Source organism: Lentinula edodes (genome assembly GCF_021015755.1).
Source record: "Lentinula edodes strain Le(Bin) 0899 ss11 chromosome Unknown C8R40scaffold_3, whole genome shotgun sequence".
Classification (NCBI taxonomy): Eukaryota; Fungi; Basidiomycota; class Agaricomycetes; order Agaricales; family Omphalotaceae; genus Lentinula; species Lentinula edodes.
The window spans coordinates 1,701,469-1,722,776 of NW_025764309.1; the positions used below are offsets into that span (position 1 = coordinate 1,701,469).

Consider the following 21,308-nt stretch of genomic DNA (forward strand, 5'->3'; position numbering starts at 1 on the left):
GCCCCACCCGCCTCCGCAGAAGATCTCATGACTCTGCTCATTAAACAAGTAGCCAATCTTGCTACAGCCATGGAGGAACGCTCATCCTCCAAGTCCAGCATGAACAAACCCGAGGTATTCAAGGGTAAAGACAGCAATGAAGCACGACGTTTTAGAGTGCAGTTCCAGAACTGGGCATCAGAACAACCTGATCTTTCCAACAGTCAGGCAAAGCTTATCAAATCGGCTTTAGGCTTCTTCACAGAAGGTGCTGGAGACTGGGCGACTCCCCATTTGTTAAATTTCAATGCGGAGAATCCCCCTTTCGAAGGCGATTGGCAGAAGTTTCTCACAGAATTCAGCCAGTGATTTGAATCAATAGATCCAGGTATGGAAGCCCGTAATGCGATCCAATCCCTTAAACAGGGTAAAGGGCAGACAGTAGCGGAATTTGCTCAGAAGTTCCAGGACATTGGAAGTCGGACTGAGATATCTGATATTGACTTAAGGGAACATTTTTACTCTGCCCTACTTCCGGAGATACGACAGAATCTGATCACGGTAAACATTGGTCAGGGAGTTGCTCGGACTCTAAAGGAGGCCATCACACGAGCTGTATCAGTGGATGTCTACCTGCACGACCCCACCTTGACTGGTCGGAACCTTGGACCTACCCGCTCCCATGCTATCCCCGTTGACCCCCATGCCATGGATATTGATGCCACCCACACCAGTAATGGGAATACTAGGGAAGCATTCCTGGCCCACATGCGGGGACAATGTTTCAGCTGTGGTGCTCAAGGTCATGTCAAGCAAAACTGCCCACACCGAGAAACTACCTGCCGCTATTGTGGACGTCGAGGACATCTGGAAGCAGTCTGCCAAGACAAGTTCATGGGACTTGGATGAGACCGAGGCCGACGCCAGCAACCTCGGCGCCAGCAGATATCAGCTACGGGACCCGCACCATTCTCTCTGTTCCCAAATGAATCCGTCCAGATTGCCACCTCAACCCCAACACCCGTGCTGGCTACTGTACCTGCTACTCCGAGCCCCCCTAACCAGGATTTCTCCAACCAGATTGGTCAAATAAGGGAATTACTTGATCGTGCTAACACTATGTCCTCCTCGTCCTCTGGCTTTCAACAGGGTTTTTAAAGAGGGTACCCGCTTTGGCTGCACCGAGAGTACCCCGTAATCAGTTTACTATGTTTGCTACCTCTTCGTATGACTCGCTCCCATCATGTACAATATCATCGATCCGGGAATTAAATTCCAGCTCCCCACATTTTCGAATTCATGCGAGACTAAGAGGAAGGAACCATAGTATAACAACTGCAGCCATGGTAGACTGTGGAGCTACTGCCCTGTTTCTAAACCAAGACTTTGCCACCCGGAACCGTGTAAGATATGCACCCCTTCATAAACCAATTGACATTTTTAATATCAATGGAACACCTAACCGAGCCGGATGGATCACCCATTTTGCACGCCTAGCACTCACAGTGGATAATCAGGAGCAATGGATGGACTTCTTGATCACCAACTTAGGAGGTGAAGACCTTATTCTTGGACTTCCCTGGTTAAGGAAGGTAAATCCGGAGATTGATTGGGAGAAAGGACGACTTTCAGTGAAACCCCCTTGAGTAACTATAGAAGAAGTCCAAGACAAGGAGATTCCATACCCCCACCTAGCTGCTGCTAACACAGAGAGCCCCATCCCTGAACTCCCAAACCCAGAACCTCCCCGCTTGGAGGTGCCACTGGCAGTGACCCTTGAAGAGAGTGAACCAGCAATGGTGGAGGAATCTCCGATACACCGAATCCAAGGCAATCACAAAACCCGTCGGGCATGGGTTAAAGCAGGAATCCTAGAGGAACAGACTGAGGAAGTCTGGTGTGCAGCGGGATTCACTTATTTGCAGCAGCTAGCAGAGGAAGCCAACTGAGACAAACCTGTTAAAACCTTTGCAGAAATGGTCCCTGAGCAGTACCGTGAATTCAAGAAGGTCTTCTCAGAATCCGCCTCCGAACGATTACCTGCCCATCAACCCTGGGACCATACAATCGATCTCTTGCCTGGAGCACCGGCAACCATGCGCACCAAGATCTACCCCATGTCCCTAAATGAGCAGGAGGAGCTGGATCGCTTCCTGGAAGAAAATCTGCGGAAAGGCTACATTGTTCCCTCTAAATCACCCATCTCGTCCCCAGTCTTCTTTGTTAAGAAGAAGGATGGAAAACTACGTTTCGTACAGGACTACCGCAAACTGAACGAATACACTGTGAAGAACCGCTATCCCCTCCCCTTGGTTGCTGATATTATTAGTCAGCTTCAAGGGGCCCGATATTTCACCAAGTTTGACGTCCGCTGGGGTTGTAACAATGTCCGGATTAAGGAAGGTCACGAATGGAAAGGAACCTTTGCAGCCACCCGAGGGCTGTTCAAGCCTAAGGTTATGTTCTTTGGTCTCACTAACTCCCCTGCAACGTTTCAAGCACTTATGAATGCCATATTTGCAGACCTTATAGCAGCTGGAAAGGTAGCAGTTTACCTGGACGACATACTCATCTTTAGCAGTGACCTGCAGGAGCACCGACAAGTGGTACGGGAAGTACTAACCCGGCTGGAGAAGCATGACCTGTACCTACGACCGGAGAAGTGTGAATTTGAACAACAACAGATTGAATACCTAGGCCTTATTATATCGGAAGGGGAGGTGAGAATGGACCCGGTATAGGTAGCTGCAGTTCGCGACTGGCCAGCCCCCACTAACCTTCGAGAGCTACAAGGGTTCCTTGGGTTTGCTAACTTCTATCGGCGCTTCATCCGGAACTTTGCAAGGATAGCCAGGCCCCTGAATGACCTCACTCGGAAAGACATATCCTTTACCTGGATGGACACCCAGCAGAAAGCATTTGATACCCTCAGAGAAGCCTTCATCTCCGCACCCATCTTAGCCCTGTGGACTCCGGACAGACTGATCCTAATCGAGGTAGATGCATCAGGCTTTGCTACCGGCGGTGCCCTCATGCAGCAGCAAGAGGATGGCCAATGGCATCCTGTCGCCTTCAGATCAGCCTCTATGCAACCAGCGGAACGAAACTACGAGATCTACGACCGGGAAATGCTAGCCATCATAGAAGCATTGAAGGACTGGAGGAACTTCCTAGAGGGACTACCCCAGCCATTCGACATCATCACTGACCACTCCAACCTTGAGTTTTGGCGCACAGCTCAAGACCTCACCCGTCGACAAGCTTGCTGGGCTCTATACCTCTCATGATTTGACTTCCACATGATCCATTGCCCCGGTAGAACAAACACTCAGGCAGATGCTCTCTCTCGTATGGCAGCCCACCAGGTACTAGACAATGAGGATAATCAACAGCAGACGGTCCTTAAGCCCAACCATTTCACCAAAATTGCTGCCTCTATCCTATGGAACCCATTAGAGGATCACATCCGGAAAGCCTCACAGCGGGAAGCACAGGTACTGGAAGGTCTCAAAACAGTCAAAGAGCATGGACTACAGCACTTGGCTAATGGGATCACCGAATGGGAAGAGGACAACGGTCTAGTCTATTACTGGGGACGGGTATATGTACCCGCAGACGATGACCTATGCACGGAAGTACTGCGTCAATGCCACGACTATTCCACGGCTGGACACCCTGGGCTCCATGGAACACTTGATCTAGTTAGTACCCACTTCTGGTGGCCAACACTGCGCTCCTTTGTGGAGAAATATGTAGAGGGATGTGAGACGTGCGCACGCAAAAAGATCCAACGACACCCACGAGCTGTAACTCAACCACTGGACGTACCTGCGGGTCTATGGGAAGAGGTAGGGGTGGACCTGATAACGCAACTACCTAACTCTCAAGGATACAACGCAGTCCTAGTCTGCACGGATCTTTATGGTAAACAAATCCACACCCTCCCATGTACTAGCTCCATCACTGCGGAAGGTGTGGCTGACATCTACTACAGGGAAATCTTCCGTCTTCATGGGCTCCCTCTCCACTTCAAATCCGACCGTGGGCCTCAGTTTGCAGCCAAACTCATGCAATCTCTACTCGCTAGACTGGGAATAAAATCAGACCTTACATCTGGGTACCGTCCTCAGTCCAACGGTCAAACCGAACGCGCCAACCAAGAAGTAGAAAAGTACATTCAACTCTACGTAGGTCGTCGACAGGATGACTGGGCAGAACATCTCCCCATGGCGGAGTTTGTAATCAACTCACGAACCCATTCTGCACTTGGCATGTCCCCATTCAAGCTCACCTATGGATATCTACCCTTGTTTAACATCCCAGTTGGACAACGCAGCGGGATCCCAGCGGTAGATGACTGCATACAGATACTCCGAGAAGCCTGACAGGATGCAGGGGCCGCCTTGCACTTAGGGAAGAAGCAACAGAAAGAAGGATATGAACGAGGAAAACGGAAGGCTCACCAGTTCAAAGTTGGAAATTTTGTTTGGCTCAGTGCGGAGGACATCAACCTCCAACTATCCAGTGAGAAGTTAGGGGATCGACAACTTGGACCTTAGAAAATCGGACCACTGGACTACCGCCTTGACCTCCCCATCTCCCTTGACCGCATTCACCCTGTCTTTCATGTTGACAAACTCTATCCCTGGAAAGGGAACACTATCAATGGAGAAATACCAACACCACTGGAGCCGGTATATCTAGAAGATGAAGACGAGCCGGAGTATGAAGTTGAGGAGATTTTGGACAGTCGGGTTCGGTGGAAGAGGTTGGAATACCTGGTTAAGTGGAAGGGTTATGATGCAGGACATAACTCATGGGAACCAGCACCCAACCTTAGCTGCGTGCCAAAGATCGTTCGAGCATTTCACAAGAAACACCCCTCAGCAGCTAAAGCTTGACCATCAATGACATGCCTAAATTTTGGCTAGACGTCTATGCTTTGAATTGTGACATTTTCACGCATAGATTTGTATCAAGAGGACTGTAATTGAGACCCAGATTGACAGTCAAAGTCAATACTGAATCAGTCTAATAAGTTGAAGGGACCATATACCCATACTACCACAAGTTGGTTAGTTTACCCATCCCCGATACTACCTTCGGATAACAGTCTACCTGTTTGTCAAGCAGGATTATACCAGACTCGGACTACATCCGAAGGATGACCATTCACGTATGACATACCAAGGGTATTCTTATTGGACCTTACACTGGCAGGAGTTTGGAAGAACTTACTCAAGTGACCATGAGCCGAGGATTGACTCGAAATGACTTTCTAGAACTCAGGAATTATCAAATACTCCTTCTAGAACGAGATCATGCCTTAATCTAAAAGACTGCGATTTAGTCTAATAGACCAATCAAGTTGCATGGTTGAGGGAAATGACTAGAAGAACGATCGAAGTACTGCGAGGCTCCGAAGACATATCAAATGAATGTCAAAGAGTCCTAACGTAGAAAATATTGAAGAATGCAATTAAATGAATACTATGCGTAACTCCCTTGATAGAGTATAGGCACAATGGGTGTCTATTGAAAGAGAGAAGCAATTAGTTTAATCCAGATGAATCAGATTGATAGGATTAGAATCGAGGAGAGCTGATTTGCCTCCGGATGAGGTGACAAACGATCAAAGTAAGTGTTGAACAGCAATGACAGTTGAACACCATTCGAGTCATTCTCCAAAACAATTAAATTAAATGAATAACGAAGTACCTACCTATGTTTGGAGGTATAGTTGAATCTTGGAACCATTGTGGACCAAATAAGGACATGAGGATTCAAATTAAATAGTATCTGACCGATTGTAGAAGTTTCCTTGCGGTTCCGAATGTTTATTGTATTAAATTAATTGTACTGTGCGACTCTATATTCTGTATGTATAAATAGCGATCCGATGTATCTGGAATACAAGTGATTTTGGGACGACGTTGCAGTGCTAATCTGTAAAAAGGAAAGACACACTCCCGCCAGACTGAAACCTCTTCGCTAGCAGCCATTCGGGCCCGGCACTTGTGAGTATAGGAACATCGTGTTCTGCTCCTTGTGACTGCGAGAAGTATATCCAGTTGTTGGGTATTCTTCGAACTTAGGATCAGTCGTTGGTCTTAAGGGCAAATCACACTGTGTGGTTGTGCCAGCACATAGTTCTAGCCCTCTGTAGGAGTCTGTGTGTTTCGGTTTTAATTTACTTTGATTCAAACCCCCAATTCTTGATATACCCATATCAATACAATCAAAGCACAAATCGTGCTGAATCTACCTTGATCAAAGGAATATATCGAATCCTTAGAACAATTCAAATTGATTCATTAAAGCTTCTTACTTAGCTCTCAAAGCTTTGCGGAACCTTTGCCAACACTACCCCTTGCTATTAAATTTGATAGCAGTGAACTCGCATATTGTGTATTAGATTGGTTGGTTGGAGTGCCCATTAGATTCCTTCTTTTCTCTTTCACACAAAAACGAGGCAAGCTCGTTATCGAGGGCAATGGTCATAAGGAGGGGGGTAATGTCATGAAGTACGTAGCCCCTATCATTTTCCTTTTCTCACCGTCTCTATGCCCTTATTTGTACAATACATCACTCCATCACTTTCACGTCCCACCACTGTCAAACCCTCATCGATTACTGAGCCACCTGACCCCCTTCATCAATTACCCTTCTCCTTCTACCGGCTTCCGCCACCTTCTTTACTCTCAAACTGTACAGTATTACATCGTCAGTTCTCGCAGACCAGATTGTGTATATAAAGCCAACCCCCACTACCTGGTCCCTTATCTTGACCTCTCTGTCATTATCTTGGGACCAGGTACGTGCTTACTTGCCAGTACTTACAACTACGATACTAATATAACTCTGTCATCATCTTGGGACCAGCTTGGGACCAGTCCGCCTCTGCTCTGCTTAGTCACTCCGCATTACCACTCTGCTCAGTCGCTCCGCACCGTTGCTCTGCTCAATCGCTCTGCCTCCCTGGTCTAGTCACCCTGCCGCTGTCGCTTTGTGACAAGAACCAGTCACTGACAGAAGATCAAAGCTATTCTTACCACCTGTCACACGCTACACAATTATATCCCTATCACAGTTATCCCCGCTCACATTTTTACCAACCCTTTACAGACTTCTACTCTCTCTTCGAGCAGTGTCGCCTATAGTACAAAGGTGTAATGTTGAGTCCAACACTGTACTGGCAGACAAAAGCGTCGACTGATCACTAATCTTTGGAGAGGGGTCTTTGCATGCACAGCGAGCTCCATTCCTAGACAGGGAGGGTGCATCTGTTCATCAGTCGAGAGTGGAAGTGTAAGACCTGGGTCAAAATGGGTCTTAGGGTAGGTTTTGGTATGCGAAGGTTTATGTTGTAGCGTGCTAGGAGCAGGCTGGAGCTCGAAGGGAGCTACGAGAACCGCGACCGAGGACGGGAATGACCTAGTAGTGGTTGGAACGACGAGATGGTGACCCTTGTGGGGTTCCTAGGAGGTCCAGGGAGGTCCCTAACGCGTAGGGAGGTTCAGGAAGAGTGCGGGACCGTACGATATTGCGTAGTAGGAGTTGTACTCGCTAGAACGTCAATATAGGATCGAGTAGGTAGTTTATGCAACTGGGGCTCGAGGGTGTAAGCTCCCGAGAAGGGATACGCCAGGGAGGGTAGGTCCCTGGGGGCTGGGGTTGAGGATGGTCGTCCTCGAGTGTGGGAGGTGGTAACGGAGAAGCAATACGTAGTTCGACGTGAGGGGTAGCTTCGACGTTACCTAGACTGAGGTCCCGAAGCTTACGAAGTAGCTAGGGAGCTCTGGGAGGTTTGGGGAAGGGTAGCTCACCAAGCGGGTAGGCGTTGGGGAGCTTTAGTAATGTTCGAGGGAGCTCGGAGACTCACTCGGAAGGCTTAGACTTGAAGTAAAAGCGTATATTCGATCGTATAGACGATCAGAGAGACGATAGACAGTAGTAGAGAGAAACAGAAGTAGAGAGACAGAGAGTAGAGAGAATTCCGTATAGGTAGCAGGTACAAAGGGACAGGGACTGGACCTATGTAAAGGGTGTGTGTTCAAAATATACCAAGCTGGGCTTCTGGACGCTACTGGACTGCTTAAATACGTATAGGGAAGTTAACAAAGAGACATAGTACGAAACGGGCACTTAATGGGGTTTCTAAGTACATCAGGACGGACAGGAGGACGGAATGATGGGCGCATGTGCGGGGTTCCAGGACCCTGTCGTGGAGTGGTTCGGTTGCATTGAGGGGAACTAAGATTAGTGGAGGTTGTCCTGGCCGTGAGGAGGTTTGCGGCGTTGGGGGTGTTCTCAGGGGTTCAGAAGTGGTTGAGGAGGTAAGGGGGGCTGAGGAGGTTGGGAACTACGTCAAGGAGCTTATGGGATATGGAATTTGGGGCGAGGCATGACAGGAAGGCTGCTTCCCACATCATCGTACTCTATTTTTGAAATCTTCCCCACATTACTTCTGACTTCTACAAATCCAATCATACATTTTCCCATCATCACCACCGAGTTGCATTAGTAACTCGTCTTCCCTATAATGGATTTTACCTCAAGACTAGGATGACCTAGACTTTTGGTACAAACCGATCGTTACCGCACCCTCGATTCATCTGCTCCATCCACCTCATCTTCAATTGAACGGAACATCACCTCATTCATACCCGCTTACATACCACCTGACTACAGCATGTCTAATCCTACTTCCAATCCCGCCCCCGTTACCACTTCCCAGATTCATGGCAAGTCGTTGCTTAGAGAACCTTGTATCTTTGACGGCGACAAAACCCAGTTCAAGGAGTGGCGCCGTGCCTATATTTGTGATCCAAGGAACAAGGTCACTAAAGACAATGAGCAAATTGACATTGCAATCTCATATATGCAAGGTCCCAAAGTCAGTAGCTGGGTCCAGAACTATACAGATGATAACTTCAATGATGACAAGGAGGAATGGAGAGTCACATGGAAAGGATTTAAGGATGCATTGAATGCCTCCTTCCTAGATGAAGGACTCACAGAGAATGCACAGGAGAAGCTAGAACATCTCCATCAAGGCCCCAATGAGAGGGCAAAGGATTTCTTCAAGAAATTTGAAGTCATCATGCGAGATGCTGGATATGCCAAGGATGCCCCCTATGTCATCAGGCTGATTGAGATGAACGTAAAGCCAAAGTTGATCGATCAAGTATATGGTACTAGCAATGAGCGAATCGAGAAATTTGATGAGCTCAAACAGAAGATTATCAGCATCAATGACATGTGGTGGCGTTGTGAAGAAATGCGACGCAACTGGTCAAGCAGATACCAGCGGGATGCTGGGCAAGGACCTAGTAACCAAAGATAGCAACCACAGATGACACAGACCCCAGTGACTAAGACTCCAACCCCTGCGGTACCCACCCAGGATAAGAAAGACGGTACCGGAACCACTTTCAAAGGTGCAGGCAGACCAATGGACATTGACGCTGCACATTGCGAAAGGGAATGCTTCCATTGTGGTAAGCAAGGCCACATTGCGAAGTTCTGTCCAGAGAAAGTGCCGAAACCGCAGTTTGTCAGAGGCATGTGGAGCTGGATGACACAGGAGGATCAGGAGGCCATGGCCAAGGAATTGGGTTTTGTCCTGCCCCAGCAGTAGACGCAGGTTTGCCGGGGCCAATCTCAGAATCAGTATCGGACTTTTTGTCATTGTCATATGTAGACAGTCAATTTAGTTTTGAATTTGGTAGTATGTTAAGATCATGTACACCGTGTAACCGTGCCAGAGGTCACAGGGTGTCTAAGTGTGGGAGTCGAGTGGGACAGTAGTGAAGTTATTGACAACACCGCTGTTACGCCTTTAGTCCCCGGAGATCGAGAGTATAGAAGAGAGGAACCAGTAGCAGCCAAGTCGGAGCGGTGGTATCGCTGGTGATGAGGAGCGAGCCAGAGAACTTATAAGTCCAAAGGCTATAGAGAGAGCTTCGAGGTAATGAGCCTGAAGACTTAAGAGATGGGCTGAGATAGAAAGGGAGTCTAAGTCGATAATTAAACTGAGGAACTACTGTAGCGTACAGGCAGTATTTATATCTACGGATCGGCGTATCAGGGCGGAATGCCTGACTAACTACTAGGAGCTATACATGTAGTCCTGCAGGGTAAAGTAAAAGACAATAAAGAGAGACTAGAATGAAAGGGTATGTGTAGCGAGAAAGAACAATAAGGAAGACACTGTGGGGAAGAACACGTTTTGGCACCTCCAAAATCCATCCATTATCCGTAGATTTTTACCAAAAATTGACTGATTTTGGGATGTCGAAAAGTTTGTATATTTCTCATATAGCTGGATATAGAATATGAAGTTCATATTGTGCAGTTATTCTGAATTATCTACCAATAATATTGAGGATATAATAATGACTTTGTGCCTCACAATTTGTTAATATTTTTGGCTGCTCGAAATTTGAAATAATTGTAACATAACCTACCAGTGAACATGAGGAACATAGTCCGAGCTTATTTGAAACAATCATACAATATTCTCCCATAGATAATTTAAAATTTTTGCGAGATATTCACCTAACAAAAAACATGAGGTTTTTCAAAATAACCTCGCCGAGGTTATGCATACCCGATGTTGGGACATCGAGACGTCAAGATGTCGTTGATATCGGGACATCGAGACACTGGAATGTCGTTGATATTGAGACATCCAAACATAGAAATGTCGCTGGTGTCGGGATATTGAGATGCGTGACATTCAGGAAATTCGGGACATGTTGGAACATGCCAGTTTTCACCTAGTATTAGGTTAGTATTGACCACCACGACCTATGTAGGAATGACATAACTTCTGGCCCCATCCATAAATACACAGAAGGCCCTGAGGAAGGCTTTTCTTATCATTTCACAGAACATAGTGGCTGCCTGTGGCTGCACTGGCACATCCTGAATGTCCTGGATGTCACGCGTCTTGATATCCCGACCACCAGTGACGTTTCTATGTTTGGACGTCTCGACATCGACGACGTTCCGGTGTCTCAATGTCCCGATATCAACGACGTCTTGACGTCTCGATGTCCCAACATCGGGTATGCATAACCTCGGCGAGGTTATTTTGAAAAACCTCATGTTTTTTGTTAGGTGAATATCTCGCAAAAATTTTAAATTATCTATGGGAGAATATTGTATGATTGTTTCAAATAAGCTCGGACTATGTTCCTCATGTTCACTGGTAGGTTATGTTACAATTATTTCAAATTTCGAGCAGCCAAAAATATTAACAAATTGTGAGGCACAAAGTCATTATTATATCCTCAATATTATTGGTAGATAATTCAGAATAACTGCACAATATGAACTTCATATTCTATATCCAGCTATATGAGAAATATACAAACTTTTCGACATCCCAAAATCAGTCAATTTTTGGTAAAAATCTACGGATAATGGATGGATTTTGGAGGTGCCAAAACGTGTTCTTCCCCACAGTGAGAGATTACAATAAACGGTAGATCTTCGGAATACCGAGTGGCAAGATGGAGGCCCGAGGCATGGGCTTGACATAGTACTGGTATGCCCAATAAAAATAACCTATCTACAATGACGAACCAAACTGAGGAAAAACCTGAGAGATATGAACCAAACACACCTGAATGGGTGGCGCAGTGGTTACAAATGGACAAACTCCCCATGGCTATAGGAATTCTTAGAGCCTGGATGCCTGAAAGCCATGTCAGAGAGGCATTGGAAGAAACGGTAACGGCTATACGAAATCTAAATCATGCAACCACAATGGAAGCAGTTACCAGTCTCAAAAGTCGCAAGAGATTTGTCCGAGGTACCCGAGGACGTGAGCTGAAGTTGGACTACTATCGAGAATATTGACAATGGTATGCAGATTGAAGCAGAAGCCCTCCTAGACAGTGGAGCCACAGGGTCCTGTATCAATAAGGATTTTGTAGAACAGTACCAGCTTACTGTCAAGGAGTTACCAGTCAAAATGCCGGTCTATAATGCCGATGGCACTCTGAATAAAAATGGTTCCATAGAAGGCTATGTACAAGTCCGAATGGTGATAGGTGATTATGCCGACCGAATAGATATGGCAGTTACCAATTTAGGCAAGACAGATATCTTCCTAGGCATAGACTGGCTACGTTATCACAATCCCAGCATTGATTGGAAGGAATCTATGTTAACGTTCAAACATTGTCCTGACAAATGTGGGTATTTGCCACACCATGAATCACCTGAGGATGATGGTACAGGGGAAAAGCTTGTCAATGGTGAACAGATCTTCTGGTTCGATTGGAATGGGTATCTTTCCGACCAAGGTCATATCAAAGTACAAACTGCTACTACAGATGCCGCTACTCCATACCTCAATGAGTATGTGTCATGCCCTGCCTAAAACCAGACCAGCCCCAGTACCCGCCACACGTTGTCACACACTCTATACACCTCCTGCACTTCCCCTACACCTCCCAAGTCACCTCCCCAAGTACCATCATGCACTTCCATCCTGCACCTCCCCCACACAAGTACCACCATATACCTACCCAAACGTCCTTCACCGACACACGTACATTCCCCGGCGCGCATACAGGACCCCCTATAGCAACTCCATTAAGTATCAATCTCGATTACCGCCTCATGTTCACTAGATCCCCTGATGTTCCCTTGTCCACTTCCCGTACCTATTTAAGTAGCTCTGACACGTCCCCAAGCCCCAGCTTGGTATATTTTGAACACACACCCTTTTGCATAGGTCCAGTCCCTGTCCCTTTGTACCTGCTAACCATACGGATTTCTCTTTACTCTCTGTTTCTCTACCTCTGTTTCTCTCTACTTCTGTCTATTGTCTCTCTGATCGTCTATACGATCAAATATACGCTTTCACTTCAAGTCTAAGCCTTCCGAGTGAGTCCCCGAGCTCCCTCGAATATTACTAAAGCTCCCCAACGCCTACCCGCTTTGGTGAGCTACCCTTCCCCAAACCTCCCAGAGCTCCCTAGCTACTTCGTAAGCTTCGGGACCTCGATCTAGGTAACGTCGAACTACGTATTGCTTCTCCGTTACCACCTCCCACACTCGAGGACGTCCATCCTCAAGCTCAGCCCCCAGGGACCTACCCTCCCTGACATATCCCTTCTCGGGAGCTTACACTCTCGAGACCCAGTTGCATATACGCCCTACTCGATCCTATATTGACGTTCTAGCGAGTACAACTCCTACTACGCAATACCGTACGGTCCCGCACTCTTCCTTAACCTCCCTACGCCTTAGGGACCTCCCTGGACCTCCTAGGAACCCCCTCAAGGGTCATCATCTCATCGTTCCAGGCACTACTAGGTCATTCCCGTCCTCGGTCGCGGTTCTCGTAGCTCCCTTTGAGCTCCAGCCTGCTCCTAGCACACTACAACATAAAACTTCATATACCAAACCTACCCTAAGACCTATTTTGACCCAGGTCTTACAGTATGCTGATGTATTTAGTAAAAAGGATTTTGACCAAATGACGACCATGGGATCATGCTATGGGTTAACACCAGGCTCTAAGCCAGTTGATTGCAAAGTTTATCCCCTCAGTCCACCAGAACAGAAAGCTCTAGATGAATTCCTAGAAGAAAATCTTAGATCGGGACAAATACGACCATCACATTCACCCATGGCCTCACCTTTCTTCTTTGTCAAAAAGAAAGATGGGACACTATGACCTGTGCAGGACTATCAAAAGTTAAATGACATGACTGTCAAGAATCGGTACCCACTCCCATTGATCCAGGAACTCATTGACAAAGAATTCCAAAATCTTCACCAAGATGGACGTCCAATGGGGATTCAATAACATCTGGATCAAAGAAGGAGATGAATCTGTACAATCCAATACACGCTTCTACTTCACGTCTAAGCAACCCGGCTGAGTCTTTGAGCTCCCTTGACCAATACTAAAGCTCCCCAACATCTATTGTTTTGGTGAGCCAACCTCCCCCAAACCACCTTGAGCTCCCCAACTGCTCCACAAGCTCTGGGACCTTGACCTAGGTAATGTCGAAGCTATCCCTTACGTCAAACTACATGTTGCTTCTCTGTTACTCCCTCCACCACTTGAGGATGTCAACCACTACCCCCACTTCCCGGGACCTCATTCCTGGGCTTATACCTTGTCGGGAGCTCTCATGTTTGAGACCCACATCAACTACAATCTACAACAATCCTACGTTGATGTTTCTAGCTAGAACCACCCATACATACTATGCAACACTTTTACGTCTACTGGTCCCTGTTACTTCCATCTTCCTCCATTAATGGCCTAGGGACCTCCCTGGACCTTCTAGGAACCCCTTCAAGGGTCACATCTCACAACTGGAACTACTACTACGTCATTCCTGTCCTCGGTCGCAGTTCCCGTAGCTCCCTTCGAGCTCCAGCTTGCTCCTAGCATGCTACAACATAAACCCCCCATACCAAACCCAATCCTAAGACCAATTCTGACCCAGGTCTTACAAGTTCAAGGGCAAGGAAGGTGGCGGAAGCCAGTAGAAGGAGAAGGAGGGTCAGGTTGATCAGTAATTGATGGGGGATTGACAGCAATGGAATGTGATCATGGTGGGATGATGTATCGTACAAGTAAGGGCTTCGAGATGGTGAGAAAGGAAAATAATAGGGGCTACGTACTTCATGACAGGGAGGTTCTGAAGGAAGGTTGAGGAAATGATGATTAACTGGTCAGGGCATGACATCAATACCTTAAGACCCTACCTTAGGACTTATTGTCCCTTGGTCTGCTCCTCATTGTTGGCATTACCCCCGCTACTCATGTCTCTATCATCCCTCTCTCTACTCTATTTCTCCAGGAATGAACAGCATGATGGCAGTTTCATTAATAACTTCACTACTGTCTTATTCGATCCTCCACACTTAGATACCAACTGGCCCTTTATCTCCAAAGGCATGGCTTGTTGGTATGATCATTATTTTTTGAATTGGGTTGTACTTGTGTCCACCTAAAACCCCATGCATTTCTCAAATGGCAATGAAAATGATGCCTCTGTTGATTAGTTTGATTTAAAAAGAATGATCACAAAAGTTTAATCAACAAGGTAACAGACATTAACTTCTCTTAAGACATTCTTCCTTTCATTGATGGTCATAGAGCTTACTGATGGAAGAAATATACGTGAGTATACATGGCGTAGACATCGAATGGTGCCTTTTCAAGACTCTTGACTAGACGGTTTTTTCAGAGGTGATCTGAAGTGCCCAGGCTTTCAAAGGGGCACAGAACTTTTGCCGTAACCTGTGCGGCACTGCGTGGGACTGGTGCCGCACAGTTCCGCGCAGTTCCGCGCAACTTTATGCAGTTCCGTGCAATTTGTAAATATACAATATTGTGTACAAGATCCTCCCACATAGTCATATTGCTTCACAATTTGAGCTCCAGACAATGATATTGTACAATGGAGCTCTATAGGTCCAATTTGATTCTCCTATCCTGAAAATTTATCTAATACTCAACTTTGTTCTGGTGTCTTACTAACAATGATTCAACATGTGAGTAATTGGTATTTGTGAGATATTCAATGTAGTCATTGCCAATACTGCTATGTACCTGAATAGCTACAATCACATTAATAGTTTGAGGGGGATTGTCTGTTTAATGGGACTCTCATTGCTCTGATTGTTAGGTACAGAAGCTACATGTAGGATCTGCACAAGTTATATGCAGATCTGTGCAAGTTACGTGCAGGATACATGCAAGTTATATGCAGGTCCGTGCAAGTTAAGTGCCGATCCGCACAAGTTACATGCAAATCCATGCAGATTGAGGGACAGAACTTCTGGAGTAACAGTTTCTGCAAAGTAACTGCCACACTTCACTGCAGTTCTGTCTACATCCAAATGTATCTCACTTGCCTGTCTGATTATTCTAAGCTTCTTTTTTGTTCAATTGTTTTATGCTCTCTTCCTGTGTGTCAAGTTCAGATATTAGTCAGCTACACAAGTACGGAACTGAGTCCCCTGATCAATATACATGTAATACCCCCACCATGGAATGAATTTCATGTCTACAACACCTGCATGAAAATGGCATACTATACACTGGATATACTTGATGATATTCCTGGAGGCTCATCCATTCACCATTGCTCAGCACATGCTTGCATGTATACATTGTAGCTGCATGCTTCTGCATTGTGAATGTATACATATATTGCAACTGCATGTGTCATTATCCTTACTTCAATTCCTCCTCCATTGTTACCCTCATCTCCATAGTTTGTACACTTGCCAGAGATGTTAATTGAATCTGCAAAGTTGATTATAGAGACTGTCAAGAAGCCATTGAACTTGATCTAGTTCAATACAATTGCAAGGAACTACAAGCTTACTTCTCAACAGTGTTGTATATGAGCCAATCAATGACATGCTACCCTCAGATACCATTGAAATTTCCAACCAGATTGAATTACAGTAATGTAGCACCATTGAAATTTCCAACCAGATTGAATAACAGTAATGTAGTGCCATTGCAGGTAAAGTAAAATTTTCTACTCAGTTGTTTGATCCAACAGTCTCAATGAGGAGACCTCTTTCACCTCTCAATATCACACAATGTTGTCAAGGCCTGTAGTCATTGCCCATTATGTCTGATCAGTGAGGATCAAGCATTTGTTGTCATTGATAAATAATTGAGGGGTTGGAAGGATTACTTTAACATACCTAAACAATCACTGTTCTCCCATTACTGAGACTAGGCAAAATTGTTGGACCAACTTCGTACACGATATGTATAGCCCGACTCGACCCAAGACCCCATTACACGTATACGCCATTGCTTACCATAAACTATACAGTACCTAGGATATTACGCATGACAGAAACTCCCGAGCCCCCTCAGTTGTTTTCATACCAACTGAGGTGAGCTCTCGGACTATCTGAACACGCACGTATCATACACTAACCAAATACGTAGCTTAACCTTATGCTAACAGGTAGCTACGAATACCAGTTGTTTTCATACCAACTGAGCTTAACCTTATGCTAACAGATTATGAGACTCGGTCTCTGACTAAGTTAAGAAAGAATCACTTACATCAAAAATGTCTACTGGAAGTATGGTGAACATACCAAGACTCCCGGACGAGAAACAGCTCGTCGGAGAGGAAAACTGGAGACTGTTGAAATGTGAAGTATTGTTTGTGGTGCAGTCGAGAGGTGTTAAGATCATGTACACTGTGTAACTGTGCCAGAGGCCACAAGGTGTCTAAGGGCGGAAGGTCGAGTGGGACAGTAGTGAAGTTATTAACAACACCGCCGTTACGCCATTAGTCCCCGGAGATCGAGAGTATAGAAGGGAGGAGCTAAGTAGCTGTCATGCCTCGACCGTTAACCACAGCTCCCTTTCTCCCGTCTTCACGCCTGGTGACTACCAGGACAGCCCCAGTATCAGCCATACGCTCTCACAACCCGCACAGAACCACCTCCGTACCTCCCCAAAAACATACCAGTTACCATCTTCAGATCCCTCGACACAAGTAACCCCTAAAACCTCCCCCGACACGCGTAAGAAGCCCTCCTACACCTACCCCATTAAGGTACTAATCTCGATTACATGCCTCATGGTCCCTGATGTTCCCTTGTTCACTTCCCATACCTATTTAAGTAGCTCCGTAACGTCCCCAAGCCCCAGCTTGGTATATTTTGAACACACACCCTTTTGCATAGGTCCAGTCCCTGTCCCTTTGTACCTGCTAACCATACGGATTTCTCTTTCCTCTCTGTTTCTCTACCTCTGTTTCTCTCTACTTCTGTCTATTGTCTCTCTGATCGTCGGTACGATCGAATATACGCTTTTACTTCAAGTCTAAGCCTTCCGAGTGAGTCCCCGAGCTCCCTCGAACATTACTAAAGCTCCCCAACGCCTACCCGCTTGGTGAGCTACTCTTCCCCAAACCTCCCAGAGCTCCCTAGCTACTTCGTAAGCTTCGGGACCTCGATCTAGGTAACGTCGAAGCTACCCCTCACGTCGAACTACGTACTGCTTCTCCGTTACCACCTCCCACACTCGAGGACGACCATCCTCCAACCTAGCCCCCAGGGACCTACCCTCCCTGGCATATCCCTTCTCGGGAGCTTACACCCTCGAGACCCCATTGCATAAACTACCTACTCGACTCTATATTGACGTTCTAGCGAGTACAACTCCTACTACGCAATATCTTACGGTCCCGCACTCGTCCCGAACCTCCCTACGCATTAGGGACCTCCCTGGACCTCCTAGGAACCCCTCAAGGGTCACCATCTCGTCGTTCCAACCACTACTAGGTCATTCCCGTCCTCGGTCGCGGTTCTCGTAGCTCCCTTCGAGCTCCAGCCTGCTCCTAGCACGCTACAACATAAACCTCCACATACCAAAACCTACCCTAAGACCTATTTTGACCCAGGTCTTACAGTAGCAGCCAAGTCGGAGCGGCGGTATCGCCGGTGACGAGGAGCGAACCAAAGAACATCTAAGTCCTAAGGTAGAGTAGAACTTCAAGGCGTTGAGCCTGAAAACTTAGAGAAGAGCTAAGTTGGAAGGGAGATCTAAGTTGATAATTAAACTGAGGAACTAGAGTAGTGTACAGGCAGTATTTATATCTACGGAGCGACGCATCGGTGCGGAGCGCTAGACTAACTACTAGGAGTTATACGTGTAGTACCTGCAGGGTAAAGTAAAAGACAATAAGGAGGAACTAGAACAAAAGGGTATGTGTAGTGAGAAAGAACAATAAGGAGAGATTACAATAAAAGGTGGATCTTCGGAATACCGAGCGGCGGAATGGAGGCCCAAGGCATGGACTTGACAAGAGGGCTGACAGGATATATGGACGGGACCATACCAAAGCCGACCCCGAGAACAGAGGACTACCCTGGACCTATTTACCTGACGATGGCAATGCCACCGTATAGTCCCACGCCCTACCCAGAGGAATGGGAACTGTGCAATAGACTAGTAGCCAGGGCAATAGTCTCCAATATAGTCGACCCGATAGGTCTGGGAGTAGACGAAACAAAGCGAGCCTGCGACATTTGGCAAAACTTGATCAAAAGGTTTGAGAAACGAGATGAACAATGGATTCACCTAGCTGAAACGAGCCTGCAACATGAAGTCTTTGATCCCTCCACAGACACCATGGAATCGCACGAAAAGAAGATGAGAAACCTCCTTAAGAGGGTACATGACCTAGGTGGCACAACAACAGATGCCCAATTCCGACGTATTTTCATATTCTCAATGCCTGCAGAATGGAGTCGGGACATTCGTACCATCCCAGGAAATACCAGCGCCGACGCATTCACCTATCTGCAGACTCTATGGTACCAGAGGGAAGAGGAGCGTAAGGAGGAGGAACGAGACACCAAAAGGGTTAAGGCGCTCATGGCAGTGCACACCCAGCTCACTACGCTCGGCCAACCCCAAGACCAGCAAAGAGGAAACAGGTCCGTGGTCATATGCCACAACTGCGGCAAGACCGGACACATCGAGAAGAGATGCTGGGCGAGGGGCGGAGGCATGGAAGGCCAAGGTCCAAGGAACAACCAAAAGAAGAACAACACAAACGCGAGTGCAGTCCCACCAGACGAACCCGAAATAACCCGCCTATGGCAATGTACGTGATGTCAGCAAAGTTGACCCGCGGAACAAGTATATCCCCAACCTACCTAAAACTGAACCCCACGCTGATGTGGTATACAGACAGGATGATACCATTCTGAAAGATAAGGATCAGCGTGAGGGTAACAGAGAGGAAAGGGATGTACGTAGACATACTATAGTCTCACCAAAAGATTGTACCCCCTGCAGCGGCAGGACGTCCTTGTATTCACCACCTATACCCGTAGTAAAAACATTCCTTGACTCCGGAGCTTCGGAACATTGCTGGGTCAGGAAGGATGACTTCGTCGAGTACTCCGAGGTCCAAGGACAAGGAGGAAGTAGCGCAATAGTGGGCGACGAAGGAAGCTTCCAAATACTAGGTATTGGGATGGTGCAATTCATAACACGCATAGGAGACAGCGGGAGAATAATTCGGGACAGGCCAGCGGATATACTCACCTGGCACCGGAGACCCGGACACATAGCAATCAGAAGCATACTGCGAATGGCCAACCAAAACCTAGTAGATGGCCTCAAAATAACGACACGCAATATCCGGGGAATGTGCGAGGATTGCATATATGGAAAGGCAACAAAACATCCATTCGATGAAGTACTGACCCACGAAACGGAAATACTGGAGTGTGTCCACATCGACCTGTTCAGACCATTGAGGACACAGACCCGGGGGGAGCCAACTACCTGATGTTATGTACAGATGGCAAATCATCATTCCGAGTACCACATTTCCTGAACAACAAAAGGAAGGAGACCGGCATGAAGGCACTACATGAGTACCGACTCATGGCAGAGAACCAGACGGGGAAGAAAATGAAGAGAATATGGATAGACGGTGGTGGTGAACTCAATAATGGCCTGGTGGATGAGTATTGCGCAGAAAATGGCATTATCATCGAAAAGGTGCCACACGATTCATCAGCAGCCAACGGAGTAGCTGAACGAGCCTTCAGGACAGTCATGGAGGGAACACGGACACTACTAGAAGATGCAAAACTCCCATACCCGTTCTGGGGAGAAGCCGCCGCTACCTTCATCTACACGAACAACTTCGTTTCATCAACCCGCTCCCCAGACACGGTTCCCATCGAAGCCTGGACCAAGAAGCGACAGGACATATCGCATCTGAGACCAGTCGGATGCGACTGCTGGGCGACACTCCCGAGGAGACAAACGGATGGGAAACTTGGGAGACAAGCAGTGAAAGGGAAGCTGCTGGGGTATATGGGCAGATGCGGGTACAGAATGTGGTTACCGGAAGAAAAAAGGGTGGAGGAGTCTCACAACATAACTTTTGAGGAAGGGGAACCAGACAGGACAAGGTCACCAGCATCTGGGGACCACCACCACGAAGAGGCAACATCTGACGGGGACATTGGACCTGACAACCCGGGACTCAATTACAATGCGGGCAACAATTCAGTGCATCCCGAACCTACAACCAATAACGATGTTGATAACTTACCAGATGACACCAAACCACCACCTGTACAACCACTGTCATGAAGTATGTAGCCCCTATCATTTTCCTTTTCTCACCGTCTCTACACCCTTATTTGTACAATACATCACTCCATCACTTTCACGTCCCACCATTGTCGAACTCTCATCGATTACTGATCCACCTGACCCCCTTCATCAATTACTGATCCATCAGTTACCCTTCTCCTTCTACCGGCTTCCG

General features: G+C 46.9%; 1 protein-coding gene across 1 annotated transcript; it reads right to left on the bottom strand.

The window, feature by feature from the left end:
- Positions 1-10,386: 10,386 nt before the first annotated feature.
- C8R40DRAFT_470179 (uncharacterized protein) lies at positions 10,387-11,452 on the bottom strand. Its single transcript, XM_046235165.1, has 4 exons — positions 11,361-11,452; positions 10,812-11,306; positions 10,540-10,760; positions 10,387-10,444 (listed from the first exon to the last, which is right to left on the bottom strand). Exons 2-3 carry the CDS (start codon positions 11,089-11,091, stop codon positions 10,582-10,584), a joined length of 459 nt encoding a protein of 152 aa, XP_046091253.1. The 5' UTR covers positions 11,092-11,306; positions 11,361-11,452; the 3' UTR covers positions 10,387-10,444; positions 10,540-10,581.
- Between the last annotated feature and the right edge of the window lie 9,856 nt (positions 11,453-21,308).